This window comes from Ambystoma mexicanum, chromosome 6q (genome assembly GCF_040938575.1).
Source record: "Ambystoma mexicanum isolate Mex_15411 chromosome 6q, UKY_AmexF1_1, whole genome shotgun sequence".
NCBI classification, from domain to species: Eukaryota; Metazoa; Chordata; class Amphibia; order Caudata; family Ambystomatidae; genus Ambystoma; species Ambystoma mexicanum.
Genome location: NC_090937.1, coordinates 203,591,591 through 203,613,818, shown reverse-complemented (window position 1 = coordinate 203,613,818; position 22,228 = coordinate 203,591,591). Strand labels below are relative to the sequence as shown.

Here is a 22,228-nt window from a genome sequence, read left to right as displayed (position 1 = left end):
AAATATCGTAAAACACAGTCCATATTAGCACCCATGTTTGGCGTTTCAACCGAGGTTGTTGTTCTTTGGCGTAACTTGCACTTTTCGATGTTCACCTGCTTTATCATGGTTTACATGTTTTCCCATCTTCACTTCTAGAGCTCAGCATTATATCTGTCACCTCGATGTATGTTTCCTTGCAACAAGCTATTGGTACAAACTAATTGTGTTTTGTATCACATTCTTGGACGACAACCAGGCATTGGCAAATCATGTTTATAGCAGCAATAAAGAGAATTCTTGCTGTTGATGAATGCGCTTGTCCAGCCAACACCTCTTTGTAGTCTGTGGATGGCTTTTTTAAAAATCAGCGTTCAGAATCTGGGTGAAGTAGTCCTCGAAGAGCACACAATATGGACAAGCACTTGTATACAGGCGCGTTATAAATAACTTATCATATCATCATATCACAAGTGGCGAAGTCCAAAGATGAACCATGGGCTCCTAGACTCTCACTTAACCATTTAATATCCTGGAATGTAGTGGGAAAAATCCTCACCATTCACCAAAGCCGCACAGTCTACTCCCCACTGAGTCATGCGCTGCCAGCATTTGCATCAGGCCATGCACCTTTGAAATGTCAACATTAACTCGCAGGATTTAAAAGCAATTTTTCAATCCTGTGAATTATTTTTGACATTTCAAAAATGTTACTGCTGTCTGTCAGATTAACCCCCAGGACACTTGGCTATTCCTGGCAGTACGTAATACACCATATCATGTTTTTATGTTCTTATGGGGGCTGGCGGGACGATGGATCATCGTGGTGGTGAGTACTCAAATATTACTTACCCAAATAAACACTGGACGGATCTTGGCACAGGGGCCAGTCTCTCCCTCGCTGGAGCTGCTTGCTTGCTCGTTGGAGTTGGCCTCCTCCTGGCAGCTGTGCCTTTATCCTCTGAGCCCAATGATGGTGAATTGGCAATTCATCTTTGTTCGTGATGAGCTGACTGAACAGAGCCCAGCCAGCGCCAAAAATCCACCCCCTCGCCCCCCGACTGCTGCAGTGCATTTGCCGAGGAGGAGGCATGTGCAGTCAGGCCTGGCCGGGCCAGACTGATAAGCAACAAATGTTGCTTTTTATTAGAAGCAAAAGCCAATTATTCAACCACGCTGGTGCTAGCCTGGCTTTGCTGGACGGCACCAGCAGCCAGAGCCAGGCATCGTGCAGTCAGTGGTAGTGCTCTCGCTCTCCAACCGAGTCTGATTTCGAGAAGCACCTTTTTTCTTCCTTTTATACATAAACGTTAGCCCTTGGCCCTGGGCTGCTGTAAACGTGCATACTTTATTAAATTAAACGATGCAGCAGCATGTGTGTTGATCCTCTCTCGGACTGCGTTGGATGGTGCCCCCTAGGGGCTGGCACGTCACACAGCCACCAGCACGGCCTTGCCTATACCTTGGAGGGATACCTTACCAGCAAGAATTATTTTCCCATATCAGGGTAGTAACTCTAGCTTACTGGCAAGTAGCTCTTTCCACTTGTCTGGTTTCTTGTAAGGCTATGCAATAATTTCCCATAAGCAAGGCGTCGCCCTCCTGTGCCCAATCCTTCAGCAGGCTCTACCCTCTAGTTCTGGGGCAAGGTTCCTGGCAGCGTCTGAGATATAGCCCTCAGAACGCATGCATCAGATTTCCCTCCCTTTTTTGCTGCCGAGAAGAAACATGATGTGCTACCCTGAGGTGGCATGTGCGGGATCTCCCTGGGTGCCCACCCACATCCCAGCCCCTTTTTCATTCTAACCTCAACCCAAATGCGATGAATGGAGGTGTGACCACACCGTTTCACTCAACCAGAGGTCATGGGCGCCTGCGAGACTGTCACATCTAGTATAGATATGTCTATATCAGTTGGCAGACGGTGACACCTTTCGGATACTGAAGCTGCGGTGTCTCTGCTCCCTGTTATCTGCTATCATCCTCTGTCCGATGGTTTCATGTGGGACCGTCAGTGTGTTAGTCCAGGAATTGCACATAGTAATAACATTCTGGGAATGCTTAGCGGCACATCCCTTGGCAAGCCCACAAATGCACAGTCATTCCAGATAATGGCCAACATAGCTTAACACTTATATTTGTGTCATTTGCCCCATTTCCTAATGTGCAGTAGATCTTACCACCATAGGAAATGTGGAAATGATTGTGTAAATCAGCTGTTCAGCTTTTTATGAATCACGTGACAATGTCACCGCTGCAAGGTCCAGGCGTAAGACGACCTACTCTTGGTAAATGTTTTGTGGTTCCGCCCCTTTGAGGTGAATGGAGATGAGCCTGCTGCATGCGCACATTTGCATCTACAAGTACTTGTATGCGAGAACACTGTTGTCAACGCTCATCTATCCTTAAGCATCAAGCAGAGACTGTTTTGCCTGTGGTCTAAATTGAGTAAATCTTAATAGCTTTTCTCAGCAATCTGAAATATATGTACGGGGTGCCCACGGGAAGCCGAACACTAACGGTGAACTGGTTAAAGGACAACAGGAGGAAGGGTGCCATGATGGCCCTACATTGTTGACCTCCTACCACCATTGTCTTCTACCACCATCATCTCCTTCCTCTCTCCATTCCATCCTCCTTCATCCTACCTGTATACTCCTTTCTTCCCTTTTCTGCCTTCCACATTCTGCCTCTCATTATAAGAACTAGGTTGTTTTATGGTGGTACATGATACATCTCCTGGCTCAGGACTGCAACGGCAGGCCCAATCACCCCTTCCACTGAGAGGAAGAGATCAGATATGTGTCTTACCTCCATGTACAATCAGAGGTCAACGGAACTTATTGGATGCTGTGCTGTTTAACCTGGGTTCTAACAGCACTCTTAACAGTTTGAAGACTACTCTTTAAATCACCACTGTTTTAGGGGTATGTATAGATGTCCCTTTCTCTGTGCAAGTTATTTTCATTGCACTGAGATTTTCAGCGATTTAAATGATCTTGACCAGGATAACTCCTTGCCATTCTTGTCGCTCCCCTCGTCATGGGCAGGCTCATGATTTCCATGGACTGTCACATGGTTAGAGATTGGTGTCTCTGTTGACCAAAGCCATATTTTTTCTCGTTCTGTGGCACTTCAGATGGGAGGTTTGAAAGGTGGTGACAATGATGTTAATGTACAGGCTAACTTGAACTAATTCTGAACCCTTAATCGTGGGGATCCGTGCACACCTGCCATTACTTTGACCTTCCTTCTCGAACATTCGCCTTAGTAGTTGACATTGCTGCAGGCTGTAAAACGAGACAGAAGAAGAAGGTCTGACTTAAATGGATCTATGCACTTGTCCTTGCATCTGCCATTAGGTTTACCCTTACTGTTTTTTCTCTACTTCATTGTATTTAAACTTGTTTTTTCATTTGGGGTTTAGTTTCAGCACGTCAGATAGGATTTCATGAGTGGCGTGAGTGCGAGTACATTCAAGCAGTGCCTCTTTGTCAGCCTTGGGATGGATGCATCCCACACAATGGAAATACTGTGTATTGCAGTTTAATCCAGTTCCTGGAAGTTCTTCCTCGTTTAACTGGATGTTTGTTGCATTTGTGGAATTCGAAGGTGGATGTGTGGTGTGTGGCAGTTGCCTCTAAGTTTGAATGGGTTCCTTAATATTGAAAAGGCAGTCTTCTAGAAGAGTGGGCTTATTGTTCATGGGGAACATCAGGTTAGTGTTCATGATTTCAATTATTACTATTTTTTTCCTAATGTATTAGGTGTGCTAAAGCTACAAAGTAGATTTTCACACCACATGATATAGCAATGCAAATAAAAAAGAAATGTAGTTAGCAATTTAAAAACGTAAAATGGATGTGCGCATCAGCCAGTCATAAAGAACAAAATGGTGATTAATATTTCATTATTTCCATAATCAAAATTAGGTATTATTATGTATGTTAAGTCAGACCTTTTTTGCGTACTAAGACTTCTATATATATATCTTAAATTAGTGTCATTATTTCCAGCCAAAGCTTTACATTGGCTCCGATTAATAGTGGCTGCCCTCCTGCGATGCACCCCAAATGTCATTGTATATAGAAAGTCACAATGGTGTACAAATCGACGCAGATAGTCATTTTGCATACTCAGTCATTTTGCATACTCAGTCATTTTGCATACTCAGTCATTTTGCATACTCAGTCATTTTGCATACTCATAAGTGTCAGGCATTCCATGAGAAGATGCTGTGCTGTTTCTAGGGAGCTTTTTTCCATGAAGATTTGGCAAACTGTAGCTTCTCGAGCAACCTTTCAACAAGCTCCCAAAATGGTGGAACAGGTCAATTGGTTGAGTCATAGCACCATAAATTGGACTTGGAAATTTCAGCAGATATGGCTGCAATCTACCAACCATGTATGTGTGTTCAACACCTTCCTGTATCCGTTTATAGCTTTTTAGCCTCTCAATGTTTTGGCAAAATCCCCATATTTTGACCGTATTCATCAATTGTTTATTTAAAAGGTGTAGATCCGGTTCCCGGTTAATGTGCTGTGGCATTTCCTCGATAAAGGAGCCATTTCTGTCTCCAAATCTAATCAGCACTTTGCTACTCTGTTTCAACATGTCCTTACCCAGTAGCTCATACATAGTGATAGACATAATTTTATGTATGTTTTGCCATATTACACAACTTCTGAAACTAAGCATAGTGTGTAATGACATATGCCCCAGTGCTAATCTGAGGACACAGAATGGCACACAATTGGGGACTCCCAGAACCTGTCTCAATATGGTCCTCTCTAATCGTCGGAGACATATTTCTCTCATTCCTTCACAGCATTCAAGGCCAATTTATAGCTGGAACTGTGCTTTGTTTACACACCAGGCTTTATATGTTAAAGCCATTTTATGTTTTAGTCAAGTTTCTGGTTACTCCTCCTTTCATTTGGCCTTTCACCCCAATGGAAGTGAGATGTGCCTTATATTGATCACCTTCTAGAAAAGGAAGCACCCAAATATATGCACTCTGGGACTACTTCTATACTATAATCTACACACAACATTGCTCTAAAGAGGCCTGCATCTTAGTCCCAAAGTAGGTTACGTGTCTTTTCTTGAGATTCCTGGTTATCACAATTTCTAACAGCTCTGGATCTCTGCAGTCCAATCTGGGTATGATCTAACAGTATTATGCCATCAGCGTATGCCAGCATATTCAAGCGCTCAATTAGCCATTTAGGTGGTAAAGTTCTTGTCCTACATAATGTTTCATGGAGATAGACCGTGTAAAAGTTAACGGTTCAAAGGGGCCAGCAAACGCCCTTGCTTTATTTAACTCCTTGTTGGTACCGATCAATTCAGTAAACTTACCCTCACCGTTCAGTCTGACCCTTACGACGGTGTCAGAATGCAGCTGGCACGACATATTCACCAGTCTCTTATTGATATCCCATTTCTTAAGTTTATCCCAGAGTATGGTTCTATTGACACAGTCAAATGGCCGGCTGTAGTAGATATACGATACATGCAGCGGGGGCCTTTACCTTGCTTAGACCTATCTTTAAGCGTGCTAAGAATTAATATATTCTGTGATGTCGGGCAATAACTACAAACGCTAGTATGTACAACATTCAGTAGTTTTCTTTTCAATCCCCAGTCTTTTAAATCTCTGAGAAGTATTGCTGGGAACACTTTACTGGAGGAGTCTAACATAGCTAAAAGCCCGTAGTGGGCTGGACGATCCCTGTTGCCAAACATACAAACCGTGCCCATTGGGAATACTCTTTTATAATGAGTTAATGAAATTCTACCCTATTGAACAGTGCATGTCCTATTATAATCTTTTTATAGTTATACTATAAAGCCAATATGGACTCATTTGATTTTTAATTGTCACAACTTGATAAGACAATGGAATTTTGAGTGTTGAAATTGTCACAGCCAACACGTATTTTGACCACTGTTCAAGGCTAACAATTGGCATGAATCCCAAATCTATTTTGTACATCATAGTAAAAAATAATAATTCATACATACCAAAATTACATCATTGTGGTTGGTAGAGGATCAAGGAGCATAAAGTTAGGAACAGGAATAGATCAAATAAAAAATATTCTCTCAGAATAAAGAACATAATATAAACATGAAGAGCAAAAGCAAAGTACACAATTATATGGCAGTGAAACAGTTTCCTGCATGTTTCTACAATATGTGTACATGTGCTACCCATATTATAGTGGTTCATGCATTTCATACTGTGAACCTCAAAAGACTTTGCAGCAATAGCACATTTCTTCGTAACAATACATGAGGAATTGATGAGGCAATTGAGGATTAAAACATATAACTGCCATATAATTGTGTACTTTGCTTTTGCTCTTCATGTTTATATTGTGTTCTTTATTCTGAGAGAATATTTTTTATTTGATCTATTCCTGTTCCTAACTGTGTGGACATACAAGGAGGCCGTTAAAACTAATAAGGGGAGATGCAATAGGGCGAATGGCTGGGGTTGGGAAAACTATACTGAGAGAACTCTCAGAGGCAGAACACATAAGCAGAAGGCGGGAAGGGACTGAGGGTACACTGATGGAACTTAAACAGCAGTGTATAGAGCAGTGGGAGAGGCTAGGCAAATTCGATCATGCGAAATACACAGAAAGGCTACATGGAGAAAGGGACAAGCCAGGAAGGCTGCTGGCATGGCTGTGTTGCAAAGTTGAAAAGAGAGAAATGATCTGTGCAATAAAAGATAGTAGACGGGAAATGCCCAGGACACAAGCCGGAGTGAACACAGTGTTTGCCAACTTTTACGAATATTTATATGGCCAAGGGCAGAACCGAGATAGATCAGAGGTAGAGGAAGCATTGTTGGAGTTCATGCAGCCAAGCTGGACCCCGGAACAGGCAGAGCTACTAGATACACCATTGACGGTGGCTGAAAGTCAGGAGGCTATTTTGGCGCTGCCCACGGGTGAAAATGCCAGGGGAAGTGTGGCTACCGGAGCAATTCTACAGAGAGTATGCAGAAACACTGGCGCCCGTTGGAAATGTACGAGGAAGCGTTTGAGAGTGGGAAATTACTGCAGAATCCATAATAGTGCCGGTCTTGAAACCAGGAAAGACCCCATTGGAATGCGGATCGTATAGGCCCCTGTCTATGATAAACACTGACTGTAAGATCTTGAAGGCCACATTGGCGCAGCGGTTGAACAAAGTGATGGCCGAGATAGTGCATTCAGATCAGACAGTGTATGTCCCGGGCAGGAATACTTCCTGGAACCTATGGCAATTGCATTATGTGATCGACTGCACCAACAGTGCACAGGAGAAATGTGCAGTGGTCTACCTGGACGCTATCAAGACATTTTACTCCGTCGAGTGGTATTGGATATACGCTACATTGCAATGCTGTATTATTGCTCACTGCCCTCTGAATTGACACCTGCATCTGTGTGCGCTGCCGCCCTGCAACATTGGGTAGGCTCCATGTTTATGCTTTCTGAATTGACACTTGCATCTGTGTGTGCTGCCGTCCTGCAACATGGGTTCCGGCCCAATGGATGCGTTCGACTTGTACATCTCCCTCGCACTTGGTGCATGAAGTATTACCTCTGAACGTTTCATGATGTAACTCACCTCTTACGCTGCCTTACTGTAACGTGAAACACTTCTTACTGTAACCATATTCTTAAGCTAAAAGTGCCTTGATACCTCAGGGTTTTGTGTTAAAAATAATAAATAAATAATAAATAAATGTCTCAGGCAGCTTGGAGCTTTAAAAAGGAACGTGACAGTGGTGCCCCCTGTCTCCTATGCTACTCACCTGGGCCTTGGAGCCACTGGGAGTATCTCTATGATTAGCATATAGGGATGCAGGCATAGCGATTAGAGGGGAGAGGCATGTTATATCCCTCTATGCAGAGGATACACTGCTTTACCTAAATAGACCAGGGGAAAATCTGCCCCATATATTAGAAGTGTTAGACAGATAGGCAGAACTTTCAGGGATCAAGATCAGCAGGAATACATCCAACCTGTTTCCGTTCGGGCCTTGGAGGAACATCAGCTTCCAGACTTGGGCATCCAATGGACGCGGCAGACATTCAGATACTTGGGATTAGATATTTGGCATGACATCACAGAGACACATACGCAGAATACACAGAGGGTGTGGAATGGTCTGGAGAGGAGCATTGTATTTTGGAAAGTCCTGCTGCTATTGATGACAGGCAGGGCAGCATTGATTAAGATAGTGGCATTGCCGAGGTTATTGTATCACTTCACAAATATACCATACAACGTACCTATGACTTTTTTTTCACAAGCTGGACACAGCTGTTGACGAGTTTCTGTGGATGGGCAGGAGATGCAGGATTGCACTGAGGACACTGCAGGGCAGCCATGAAGAGGCAGGGATTTCTCTGCCCAATTTAGAAGCATATTATTTAGCAAGACAGTTACAGCTTGTCATTGGGTGGTTAGCGGACGAGCCCATGATGGACACGAAATTACTGCACCTATGGGTAGAGCTCCTTTACCTAAAAAGATAATGTGAGCAGAGGACGAACATCGATAGGACATGCCCCACTTGGTATCCCATGGAGTGAAGCTGTGGAAAAGAGCGTGGAAATTGCTAGGAATGAAAGATCCCTATTCCCTGCACATTCCATTGGTTGGGTTAGTAAACAGGCATCCGGGAATGAGAGAGGCAGTCAGAACGCATTGGGAAGAAAATGGAGTATGTACGGTAGGTGTTTTAATGGAAGAAGGGAATTTGCGGGAAATGGAGATGCTGAGGAAATATAATGAAATTTTGAAGGGCCAGTTTCTAACATATATGTGTATGGTGAGACTAATTGAGAAGCGATGGTCTGTACTTCGAGCCGGGATAGAGGCCGATGGGACGCTAACAACCATATATGAAGTCACGGAGGGGGGGTCACACATAGATTATATGATTTATTGATGGGGAAGCAAGTGCTAGGGCTAACAAATGCAAGACCGGGGAGGGAGGCAGACCTGGGTAGAGGCTTCACAGATGTGTAGTGGGGCAACGCTCTTCTCTACATGAAACGGATGTCCAGAAATGCAAGGTTTAAGTTGATTCAGTTGTATGTAACACATTACACTTATATGACGCCGTATAGGATATCCCAGATCCAATGGGTGGAAAAGCAGGGATGCCCGTTGCGCGCAGCAGAAGAGGTGGGAATGTTCCGTTCTGGGCCTGCCACATTATACAAATGTTCTGGACAGCGATTGTGGACAAGGGAGGAGTGGTTATGAAGGGATGGCCGCCAGAGGCATACTTGTTGGGGATGTTCCCAAGGGGTCAAAGAGGGGGAGAACGGGGTAAACAGACAGAGTTCCTGACAGAGATGAAAGACTTAATCTGTATATTGGCAAAAGGGGGATAGCCGTGGCCTGGAAACAGGCCAGGGGCCCAAGTGTAGAAGCATGGTTGGGAGATCTACGGAGATGGGCGATGGCTGAGACTGTAGTGTGGCACAGAGCGATGGAAAGGCACCAAAGGGGGAGAAGTGAAAACGTTCTGGCCTTTATTATGCTTACCTCGAACAGGTTTGAGGCTGTGAGATTAAGTGATGCTAATGGGGAGGACAGTCGAGGGGGAGGGGCCATGCGAAGCCTGCCAGACGGGAGCTAAAATGGCATCAGTAATGAAGGCACTGATGACAGCATAATGATGTGCATATGGGGGGGCGACAAGAAGATCATGATATAACTTGGGCAGTGGGCCCCCAGTGTGCCACATCTGTATAAGTAGGAATTAAAAGAACTTTGCACTCAAGGGCAGAAAAGTTGTGACATTTGGAAGGATCTAGAGACTCGAACAACCCAGAGACTGTATTCCACGGCTGCACATTAAAGTAGATGAAAAACGTGTTTTCTTGAAGGGGTGGGAGGTGATGGGGGCTGGATGGGAAGTTTGTCACTGTTTTATTCTGTTGATGTAGTGAAAACAATAAACAAATGTTTAAAAAAAATGACATTGCCTATGGACATCATTTCACCACCAAATATATATCGCACAAAGTTCATCCTTCAAATACTACTGCCAACTCGAGTTTCGGCCCATGGGTGTAAATGATTCTCATTGGAAAACCCAGCCTTTTGTTCTGGTTGACTATGCAAACCCTAGAATAGCACTGTCTGGGTGATCCCATTTTGGGCTGTAGAAAACAGAAGAGCACTCTTATTCACTCTTTAAGGAATGTTAAATCGTAAATGGGTAGCCATTCCAAGCAAGTTCACACACAAAGAGATAGAATGGTCACTCAAAACCCCAAGATTGAATATAATGTCTATTGGAAGTAGGTACTCATCTATAATTTTCTGTTTGTATGTCCCCTCCATATGTATTCTGTACCTCTTACAATTCTGCAATGATTAGCATGCACAATTGTAGGGAGGAGTGTTAGGCAGAAACCTGTGCAGTTCCCTTAGGGACCACTGCAAAAAGTTTAGGACTACAGGAGTTAGCAGTAAACCCAATTGGTAGCAGTCTGCACCACCAAGATTTACATGGTAGCTGTGGCTGAGCAGTCAGACTTCTCTCAAGAAGAGTTAGGCAGTATACAGAGTATACACAATAGGGCAGGTAAACACAGTAGAACAAGCAAACACTGACCAGAGCTTTGGTATAAAAGATATATAATTATTTATTTAAAAACACATCTAAGAAAACACACTGGTACTAATCTCAAGCAAGTTCAAAAACACAGTTACTAAAGTATATACACTCACTTAAAAGAATATTAGACAAGTCTTAAGTAAAGCCCCACTTATTTTCAGACAGCGGTGAGCGCTTAACGCAGATGGCACTCTAATAATTCGGTTTCAAAGGGAGAGAAAGGCAGAGCATGAATTGAAACAGATCCCAACACTGTCAAAAGAACACAGCAAAAGAGGAAGGCAGAATCAAACCGTGAAGTTAGAGTTCAGAAAGCCGGACCCACTTTAAGAGGATCAGAACGAAATGTGTCCAAGGTCACACGGTTGAAAAGTGCACAAAAGTCTCAAAAGGTTCAGAAAGAAGTTGGACCAAAAGAAAGTGACCAGTTAGAGGTTCAAGAGGCCAGCCCAGTCTAGAAGGTTAAGGATTTACTGTCACCTTGTAGCAATCTGTAGAAAGGGAGGCCAGGCGGACACAGTACCTTGAAATAGTGAGAACACTCCAGCGGGGGCATTTGTTCCTGGCAGCGGTTGTGAGTCGGTGCTTCGTCCGGCAGAAGAGCAGATCTCGGATGGGAGGTAAGAAGGAAGTCGTTGTGCTGCCAGGGAAGAAACCAGCCGTGGAGTTTCTCGATTAAGAGGAGTGGTCCTTTCTTTCGTGGTTCAGTGGTAAGTGGCTATCCGGTTGCCGGGGTGCTTGGCATGGGCAATTCGACCACTAGATGTCCTGGTAGGCGAAAAAGGAAAGCAAACTGGTTGTCCCCACCAGCTCAAGAGGAAGATATTCTCCGGCAAGAAAATCTCCTCTGTCGGCGGGAAGTGGTGAGACGGTTCAGCAGGGCTCCACCGGTGGTGTCATCATTGCAGGTCGGCTCAGCTTCTCCCTCTTCGGATTCTCAGGTCCTGTGGCGACTTCTGAAGTTCCAGTCCCAAAAGCCCTGCTTTTATGCAAGAATCCCCCATTCATTCAGCCTAGCTGTCAATCAAACATGCTAAGTGGTGAGCCGGCCGGCTCACCACTTGGGCCAATCACACAAGAGTGCGACTTGAGTTGCCAAGGCAACTCAGTCCAGGCTGCCTAAACCCCCTCCCACACCCCCTGTGGTACCCATACAGAGTGGCACCACTTTTGGAGGCTTCTGTGGAGAAGCCCGCCAAAAAGTGGAACAAAGGGCTCGACTTGGGTTGGAGTCACAGAAGAGAACACAAACGCCATTTTAGAATCGAGTCCTGGCAAAAAATACCAACCGGTGAATTAATATTAAATAAATAACCCAGCGGTATGTTCGAGGCTATAGGAATTAAATAATTAAAGTTGGTAGCCTCGAACAATGGGAAAATCCCATAGAGATATATTCGTGGCCGAATATAAAAAGTAATATCCACTGCCACCAGCCAAAACTCGATCAGGGGGGACGGAGACGTGCCCCCTCGAATAACAGACCCCGGGCAATCGAATTGCCCCGACCACTATGTCCACAATATGATGGTTTGTACTGGTTTCTGTTCATAATTTGAGACTAGTAAAGCCAATGGTGACTTTACATGCCCTGGGAGACAGTAGTCAGTCCCAGGTTATGGAGTCTATGGTGGGGTGTCACTATGACACCCCTGTGTCACTGCCCTGAGGGTGCTGTGTAACACACATAGTAAAAACACATGAGACCCTATGGAGTAAAAGACCCCATAGCCCATAAAACACATTAACAGTCAAAGGAACCCCTCAAATCATGTCCAAGAGTGTGAGGAAAAGAGACTCACTCTTGGCAGGAGAAAAAAACAAACTCCAGAAATGCAGCAAAGCTGCTGGGGGACACACTAGGTTAGGAAATTCAGCCTAAACAGAGAATTCTCCCTAACAAGGAGGCAGGAAGAAGCAAAGGAAACATGCACAAATATAAAATATCTGGTGGCCTGCCACCCAAATCCACCCCAAATTCTCTTGTGCACCTCTCCCTCCTACTAGAAATTGATAAAGGTACCTGACATTCATCACGTCCTAACTCTTCCTTACAGTTGTCTTTTACAGTTGTCTTGTTTTCTAATGGAGTTGAGGTCGTAGGCCTTTTATAAGTACATGCCCATGGTTTAGGCACTGACAAAACAGCAGTGTCTTCAGTTTCCCTTCCTCAGTTACAGGTCAATTGCAGTGCATGCCTCTCTAATGTGGGTGATCCATGAGTATATTGCATTGAAAGGCCCACAGTTTCCACTTGGTAGCACTGTGCTCTGCACTTGTTATATCAGTGTCTGAGGCATAAGGCCAAGTATGATTCAGGTCATGTTGCAGTGACCCCAGTCTTCCTTCTCGAACCCTTCCCTCAACTACCTCCAACTCTCTGAAGGTCAGAAGGTTTCCCAGGCAGAGAGTGAGGGGGCTATAGCCCTGCGTCTTTTGGTTGTAGCCCCGGATAGAAGATCAGGGGTTACACAAAATGCTAGCTAGCCCCCAATCCTGATAGTCCGAACATTAGCGTAGCCCCGGATCTTTTCCAGATCTAGCAACGTCCCTGCTCTCCTCTGCAGGTGCCTCCCTCTGGAATTGGAATAGCCTCCCTGCCCCTCTCAAACTTGCGTTGGACCACCTGAAGTACCAGAAGCAGCTCAAGACCTTCCCCTGCTGACCACCTGTCTGCACCACTGACTGGTTGCTTGGCTACCCTCACAGTCTCTCTGGGTACCAGGCTCCTCTATGATCAGTCTCCCCTGCACTGTCTGCAGGCCTACTGCTCCACTTTGGGGCTGTCACTGTAACCTCTCCACTGCCCTGCCTCCTTTCACTTACCCGGAGCTGTGCTGTGCTGGCTGTACCTAGCCAGAGCAATGCTGCCCTGATTGCACTTCATCCTTCCCTCTCCCTGACACTTCTGCTTCTCCCTTCCCCGCGCACTTGGTGTTGTCTCACTTGCACGATCTGAATGACACAAGACCCAGTAAGATCGTTTTTTTGTCCTCCCACTGTCTTCCCTCCCTTGTCTTGGTGTGCCTAGAAACACATGTGTATAGGCGCATTATAAATGACCTATCATATAATATACCAGTTTCCTTTACTTCCCTCGTTCGGAGGATGATCAGGAGAGGGATGAGGAAATGCTGCTTTTGACAGCCAGTGGATTATGTCTGTAATGTTAAATGTAGCTTCTTGTTTGTTTTCACTGGTACCTATATGTATTAAATTGCTTGGCAAAAGACTCACACATTCCCCACCCATAGCAATCCACCCATGATTCAATTCCATCGATCTTTGTCAACATCTGCCAAGGAACTAGCATGTTGCCTTCTGGCTTTGACTATCACTTCAACATTGATGACACGTAAATATTCATCTATCCATGCTTGTTCCGTCAAATATGCATCTATATCTGTCCCTTTATCAAATACGGGATGCTACCTCCAAGAACTGCCACAGGCCATAATTTCTCCCACCCTTTTCCTAACATTTGCCCCAGACACCATTGTACCTTTACCACGTGCTCGAAACCTCTGCATCCTTTTCATTGGCTCTCTCAATCTCTCCCTTTTCATGATCTCAACTGCTACCTCCACCCAGGTAAGACAATATAAACTGCTGCAATACACAGCCTCCGTAATGTTACACCTCCGCTCTGTTATTTGTAATCATGCAATTATGCAGGATGTGGCCATTCATGTCCTGGGCATGCCCAACGCTTTGCACGGGACATTAACAGCAATGTCCTTGCCATGAACACTGTAAATGAGGATTCAACAATTCAAATACAAAATAGCCACCTCTTTGAAGTGCCGCTCTGCAGCAAAGTCCTCACTTTAACTCCCTGCACACTTGACTCAAAGCCTACCCTTGTGCAATTTGCTGAGTCTAGTCTTGAATTCATTAAATTACGTTGGAGTTTTTCCAGTGCAGCTATCGCCCACCACACACCGTCTGATCATCTGAGCCAAAGCCCTGTATCATCCATCCCTCCATGATCCATCTAGCCATTCATGAAACCATTGGTTTCTCTCTTTCTCCCTCTGTATCGCCAGGGACGTCATTTCACCAAAATGCCTGGGGTCGCAGAAGTGACATCACATGACCCTTGACCTCTGATGACATCACAGGAAGTGATGTAATTTGACCCCACCCCAAAGTACTAACCCAGGAAACGATGGAACACGATCTTTCACCCCTTGACAAAACAGGAAGTGGCATCACATAGCATTGTTTCGAAGTACTCTACAAAAAATATGGTTACGAAATCACTATAATGTGATATACATTTCATACAAGAATGGATTGCAATATGTATCTTAAGATCAGTGTGTATAGGCCCATATTACCAAATTACTGTAAATGCAAGCAGACGTCCAAGGCCAAATGATAATGATGTGTTAATATATAGCACGCTTAAGCGCTTTATATAGAACAAATATACATGCAATTATCACCCAACTTTTGTTGGTACTCATGACATCAGAAGGATGAAAGGCTGGGTTTGGGTGTTTCAGAACAGACTAAATCAGTGGCTCACCTCCTGAAGTGTGTCTGAAATGAACCTTTAATGAGTCTTGCAATTATTGTATAGAATTCCAGAAAGACAAATTATTTGGTATTCCTATTCTTTCTTATTTAGGATCACTGTTGAAAGGGTTAGACCTGTGGAACCCCTGTTATTTTTTTTAAATGTTTTTTTTTTATTTTTTATGAGGCCCGAACAAGAAAGCCATCCACTCCAGAAGCAAAGAGCCACATTGCATTGACTCCAGGCCAGGACCTTGCATTACAATTTGGTGTAGCAGGGGAGACCACAGGGGTTTTAAGGAAGACCACAGGGATAGCAATTGTGACCCCTGGCGAACCCTAAATGACATCCCTGCATGCCTTCTATCCACTCCCCCTCTCTACCACCTCTCTCCTGTGTCTCTCTCTTTGCCTCTCACTCTCTCTCTGCCCCTCCCTCTCTCCCATACCTTTAACTTTCTCTCCGTCTCTCCCTTGCTCCCTCTTCATCTCTCTCCCCATATCTCTCACTTTGTCTGTCTCTCTCTCTCTCTGCCCCCCCTGACTACCTCCCTCCCTTTCTCCCCCCCCCCGCCCTCTCTCCCTGTCCACGTCTCTCTCTAACTCCCTCTCGTCTCTTTGAGGCATAGAAACTAACATGTAGTAATTCCATCTAGGTTATATTTTACTGAGGTAAAGGTTCCCTGTGTTTGAACGTATATGTTTGTTTACTTACAGGATGGCCATTTGGAAGTACAGTTTGCACAATGAGTGGAATGATCCAGGGGATATCGGTCTCTGCTTCAGTGTTCACTTTGGTCGCCATTGCAGTTGACAGGTAAGCACGTCCCCTTATAATGCAATGTGAAAGATGCATAAACTACAGTTCTTAATAGTGGGTTATTTTCTGAGTCTTCTCGTTCCTACCGAAATCTTTGAAAAAGGCCATGGGTATTGTTCTGACCACGGGGACCAATGTAATGGCAGTCAGAACCTGCCAAATATCGTCAATGGTGTGCTTCAGCATTAAAGCAATAGACTCGAGAAATCAGCAACATAAACTGGTAACTTTCATATCAAATGATTATTCTGTTACTGTTTCAAGTCATTAGCAATAACGCATACGTATTGTTTGCCTTTTGTTTGTGATAAGGTCTTTTGAATTCTGAATTTTCTTTATTTCTGTTTACATTTATAATCTCGCTCTCAGGTGCAGATTAGGCCAGACTACGAGTATATTTCAGAAATCACCAGGGTTACCATTTGGTACTCCTGGCAACTCCCATAATATCCATAGAGTTTCCCGTGTGACTTCTGATTGGGAAGTCACATGGGCAGCGATGTGAACAGCGAGGCAATACAGCTTCATATTTTGCTTAGCTGCCAACCCTTTCCCATACCCTCGCAGGGATGTCATTTCACCAAAATGCCAAGGGTAGCGGAAGTAACCTCACATGACCCTTGACCTCTGATGATATCACATGAAGTGATGTATTTTGACCCCACCACCAAGTGACATCACAGGAAGTGATGGCATACAACCTTTTACCTCATGTCAAAACAGGAAGTGGCATTGTTCCTCGGTACACTAACAAACATATTGTTACAATATCACTGTCATATGATACATTTCATACAAGAATGGATCACCATATGTAGCGTTAATATCAGTGTGTGTTGGCCCATATTACCATATTACTGGGAATGTAAGAAGACGTCCAACACAACAACCTGGACCATTGAACGTCACTCAGGCTAAATTGTAAACAGACAGAGCATCTCGATGAGGCCTAAACCCCAAAGCACAGACATCCAGTGCCTGCCAAGTATCTGGCCACAGTCTGTAAACAGCAACTGATGAACACAAGTCCAACCAGAACACAATCTGAAGATGTACCACTCCTTTTCCCAACCTCACTATGTCAGCTTAAAGCTCCCCATGTTCTGTGAGCCAGAATAGGACAAGGTGGGGCAAGTGATTGCTGCCTGAGCCAGGTAATGGAGCAGTGAGGCATAAACACTGAAGGTAAGAGCAGGTGGTGCATGGGGCATTGGGGTGACGCTGAGAGACAGCACCTGATCATGTGAGACTCAACCTCACTCATGAACACTATGCTAGTTATAGTTATACAAGTATTTAACGCTGCATTATATGGTGTTCATGGGGGATTAGAGGTTCGAAATACCACCTGATGGCAGCCCCTGCACATATGAGTCTCTAGTTTACATAAGGTGACTGTGCTAAGCATAGGTGGAATTTACATGCACTAAATGGCATTACCTAGGCTTTCCAGGTTGAACCTGCCACATGAAACCATAGCTGAACTTTTATTTTAAACATGGTGTCTATTCCTGGAATTAAACTATATTAGTTATATGAGGTAATAACTGCCAACTAGATGGCTTTACTGAGGCACCTGAATGTCCACATGGCATATGATGACACAGCCTGAACATTTTAGGCACCTTTCATATGTTGATTATAGCGGGCATGTGATGCATTAACGGCATACAATGTCAGTATTGGTGCATTTGAGGTCGCACATGGTACATGAAGGCCTGATTGTATCTTGCATATTATGGATAACCATGCTGATGAGGCTATAATTGCCCTTTGGTGGCAATATCAGCGCATAGAAGCCTATACTTGGCATAATATGGCAGCACATGGGAATGTGAGTCTCCGTAATAAAGGATTACTATACCTGGCTTTTGAGGTGATGTACTTTATGATGGAAGTAACTAGATTTATATCAGTATGCACTGACATTTGAAATCTGTACCACTTACCAATGTTCCTCAGCAGATGCCTCCCTCTGGAATGGCCTCCCTGCCCCTCTCAAACTTGAGCCGGACCACCTGAGGTCACGGAAGCAGCTCAATACCTTCCTCTTCTCCTCTGCTTTTGCTCTCTCCCTCCCCTGCTGACCTACCTGTCTGCTGTGCCGACTGGTCGCTGGCTACCCTCAGCGTCTCACTGGGTACCAGGCTCCCCCATGATCAGTCTCCCTTGTACTGCCTCTGGGCTACTGCACACCTGGGGCTGTAACTGTTACCTATACAGTCCCTGCCTCGTTGCACTTAGCCAGAGCCACCCTGCCCTGGCTGAACTTACTCAGAGCAATGCTGCCTGATTGCACTTGCCCATTTCCCTCTTCCTTGCACTTCCCCCTCTCCCTTCATCCTGCACTTGTTTTCGCACTTGCACGATCTGAATGACACAAGACCTAGTAAGATCGTTTGTCTTGTCCTCCCTCTGTCTTCCCTCCCTTGTCTTGTCGCGTCTAGAAACACTTGTGTACACAGACGCGTTATAAATGACTTATCATATCATATCATGTTGAAGTGACCTGGATACCTTGTCTTAGTGAATATATGAAAAGATGTATTTTCCACACAGTTTTGTGGGGTTTTTTTCCCCTTTTTTTTTTAAGGTGCTGCTTTGTAGCAGGTTTGTTTATTTTCTTGGGTTATACCCAAACATGGCGGGGGGCGGGGGGGTGTGATTCTTGATGTCTTGATGCTAATAAGAACCGAACTCGGACCGAACACACACACCAGACCTAAGAGCCCAAACGGAGTCACTGTATACACAGGACCACGCATATAAAACGAGAACCCTACAGGGGGCGCCAGACCGATCAAACATAGCCTTGAGAAAGACCTTCGGGTCGAAACACGTGTCGGCTGACCACATGGGACATCAAGAATCCCCCCCCATGTTTGGGTATAACCCAAGAAAATAAACAAACCGGCTATAAAGCAGCACCTTAAAAAAAACACAAAACTGTGTGGAAAATACATCTTTTCATATATTCACTAAGACAAGGTATCCAGGTCACTTTCTACCAAACAAAAGAGGTGTGGGCTACACCTCAACCACAACCTGTGACCTTGCCGCAACAACAGAAACTGAGAAATCTCATTATCAGAGCTCAGCAAGGTTGGTTCCATTCTAGAGCCCACACAACCCCCCCCCCCCCCATCATACCATATCATGTTGGCTCTGCTGGGTGTAAGAAAGGCTGATCATGATTCCACACATGGCATCTCAAAACAGCACCCTGGTTAAAATATGGCTGGTTCCGAATTAAAATGTTGTGTTCTTTAGTAGTAATTTGCATAACATCTGCACACTAGAATATGTAATTGCAGCTTGCAAACAGACACCCAAAGATAGGCTATATCTGCATTTCATAGATTTTAGTCATGCTTTTGATACTGTGCCCTGCACTTTGCTCTGGCGCAAATTATGTCAATAGGGCATTGATTATTTGCTATTACATTTTATCATCTTGTTATACTCCGAATAAATCGGTAGTTGTTTGACGAAATCAGGAGGGGCACACTACATCGGAAAAATTGATCAACATTGAAGTGAAGCAGGGGTGCGTTCTTGTCCCTGGGCTATACAATCTATACGTGAGTGGCATTGGTCCATCGATCCAATTGGTTTGAAATGTTCCCTCTCAAATTGGGACACAAGCATTGTCTTGGCTTGGTTACGCTGACAACACTGTCCTGTTAGATCGTACACTAATTGGGTTGCAGCAATCTATTAATACATTGGCCATATTTGCACATAGAAATAACTTAATTATTAACACTCTCAAAACCAAAATGTTGGTAGTTGGTGCACATTCTAGTAGGTCAGTGTTCATTTGGTCTATGAATTGGACTAGTCTGGAAGTTGTAGAACAATATATATTTCTGGGGTGTTCCATTTGTAGTTCTCCTAGTTGGAATCTTTTAACCATTTCAGACGCTCTAAAATATTGAAGAAATGGTTTTCTTTTAAAAATGTGTCCGCCTTAAGGGAGGAAACAACATTGAGGGGCAGGTGGCCCTCTATTGGAAATGTATTGTCCCAGGAGTATTATACGGGTTGGCTGCAATTCCTGGACACCTGATGAGTTGGGTGAACAGATTGGATGGGAAAATACTTAGATCAATTTTGGGGTCCCACAGTCAGTACCTGTGGAGGCACTATGTTACGAATTGGGTATCCAATCATTAAGATCCTGTTGGCTTACGCAAAGCAACAACAAGTGTATTCCAGTACTACACGCAATTGACACTCCGAACAGTCTGCAAACACACAGACCTGTAAAAATGTGTTTCTGTTGCAAGTTCGTGAGGATGTAAATGCTCAGCTAACAGACCTGAACATTGCTTTAAACAAATTAACAACCCTGCCTAACTAGGCCCTTATCTTAAAGAGGAAGGGGCGAGCTCTTGATAACTGTAATGATGTTGGTCGACTATCCCCCATGATATTGGTGGCTCATTACAAGTTGGCCAGTAAGGGATACCGGGCACCGGTAAGGAGACCGGTGCAGTAATCCCTTACTGCCAAATTCCGAGGTTCCTTAGCGGGAACCTCAAAGAACGTGTGGTCTGACCACACGTCCTTTACGGGTCCCGCTAAGGGACCAGGGCGCTAATAACGGTACCGCAAATTGCGGTACCGTTATAAGCTACTTCCCCATTCCCATTGAGCCCTATCGGGGCTAAATTGGGAATGGGGAATGGTTTGTTCAATGGGGACTTACCGGCCCCTCCAGGGTCGGAATGCACTGGTAAATCCCCATTGAACAAGACCGGTGCTGGACCTGGTATTGGAGGCAGCCATGGCGCAAATAGCGCCATGGCTACCTCCAATCTCGAAATGAGGCCCATTATATGCTGAAAACAGCACCCACGGTTTCTGCAGACAAGTACCTTGTACATACCTAAGGAAATTTTTTTCCGACCCTATTCAAAGATGTTTTATTTATAGCTGTATGAATATTCTACCCATGCTTGAACATACGGGTAGATGGAAGAAACCGCCCGGGGAAAAAAGAAAATGTCGTCTCTGCAACCGGGTTATAGAGTCAGCCCGCCACATCCTAACACAATGCCTAGCAATGTCTACTTCCTATACAAAAGGCTATGCTCATTTTCTTAAGAATGATTGGAATAGAGAGGGTGATCAGTTTTGGTATCGAAGAATCATGCATAGGCTCCTATGCAGCTCCTGTCACTCAAATAGCAAAGGCTTAAGAAAAGTGTGGATGATTCTGTTGCAGTCTCAGAGCGGTACTGGGGTTGTTTTCTCTTGGTGCCACTGAGGCAAATGCAGCTAACCTTAATCACTACCCAGTACTAGAACAGCACAATTCAATGGCTGTGTTCAGGTCGTTGTGTTACTATCTGCATGCAATTTATAGGACGTCCTAGAAAAGTCAATTGGTGAGGCCAGTGGGCTACGTACGCCAAAATTAACAATGTAGTCTTTTTGGACGCTTTGGGTTGTCTTTTCAGAGTTAGGGGCTGATGTGTATCAACAGTTGTGCCATTCTGAAGGAACAATGTTTTCCATTTGATTTAGCACAGGTGAACTGGCAGACAATATAGGAGGAGGATGGTATCTACTTTGTCACAGGTCACAGAAAGTTCTTGCAAAATATTGATAGTTGATCGATCCTCAATTATTGCTTTCAACCTCTAGTCTCCACAGTCATCTAGGTGAGAATATGTCTCTCTAGAAAGTTTTACACCAGACTGACGTCGCGAAAAGAATGTGCTGTCTTGGCTGTAAGCTAATGGTTGAAACTATAAGGGTTTCTGCAAAAAAAAGAAGGAAATTAACACAATTGCATGTTGTCCGTTTATGGCAGTATCTGCATATTGTTTAGGCTGAACCCTGCACGTCCAATCTGGCTATTGCCATCTTATTGTCAACCTAAGGGGGAGGCGTCAGCTTAACTGTGCTACTTTCTGTTCCCTATTCAAATCTAGTATTGTCTTTTGAGAAGCCTGTGTGCTTCTTTTATTTATTTTATTTATTTTGCATTTATATGAGCCCACTTAGTCCAGAGGCATCTAGGCGCTAGTTACAGGCAGGAGGGAAAGTGCTTGCAAGGCTGGTTAAGCAATGTGCTGCTTTGTTTGAACAAGTGACTCTTTCATAACTGTCCAGAAATTTTTTTTTGCTTTTCTGAAGCTTCTGATCCACCAAATGCAGCTCCTTCCTTTTTGGAAGGGGTGCAGAACGCCTCACGTATTACATCATTTTCCTACGTCTGTTCTTAAATGCTGCCTGAAATTGTGTCATGTTTA

General features: G+C 44.4%; 1 protein-coding gene across 2 annotated transcripts in view; it reads left to right on the top strand.

The window, feature by feature from the left end:
- Positions 1-22,228, top strand: part of LOC138515885 (neuropeptide FF receptor 2-like) — a 620,178-nt gene that overhangs the window by 547,743 nt on the left and 50,207 nt on the right. For both annotated transcript variants that reach the window (XM_069630644.1, XM_069630643.1), the window contains one exon: positions 15,863-15,962. In XM_069630644.1, coding sequence (XP_069486745.1) covers positions 15,863-15,962 — 100 coding nt within the window. The remainder of the gene's footprint in view (positions 1-15,862; positions 15,963-22,228) is intronic.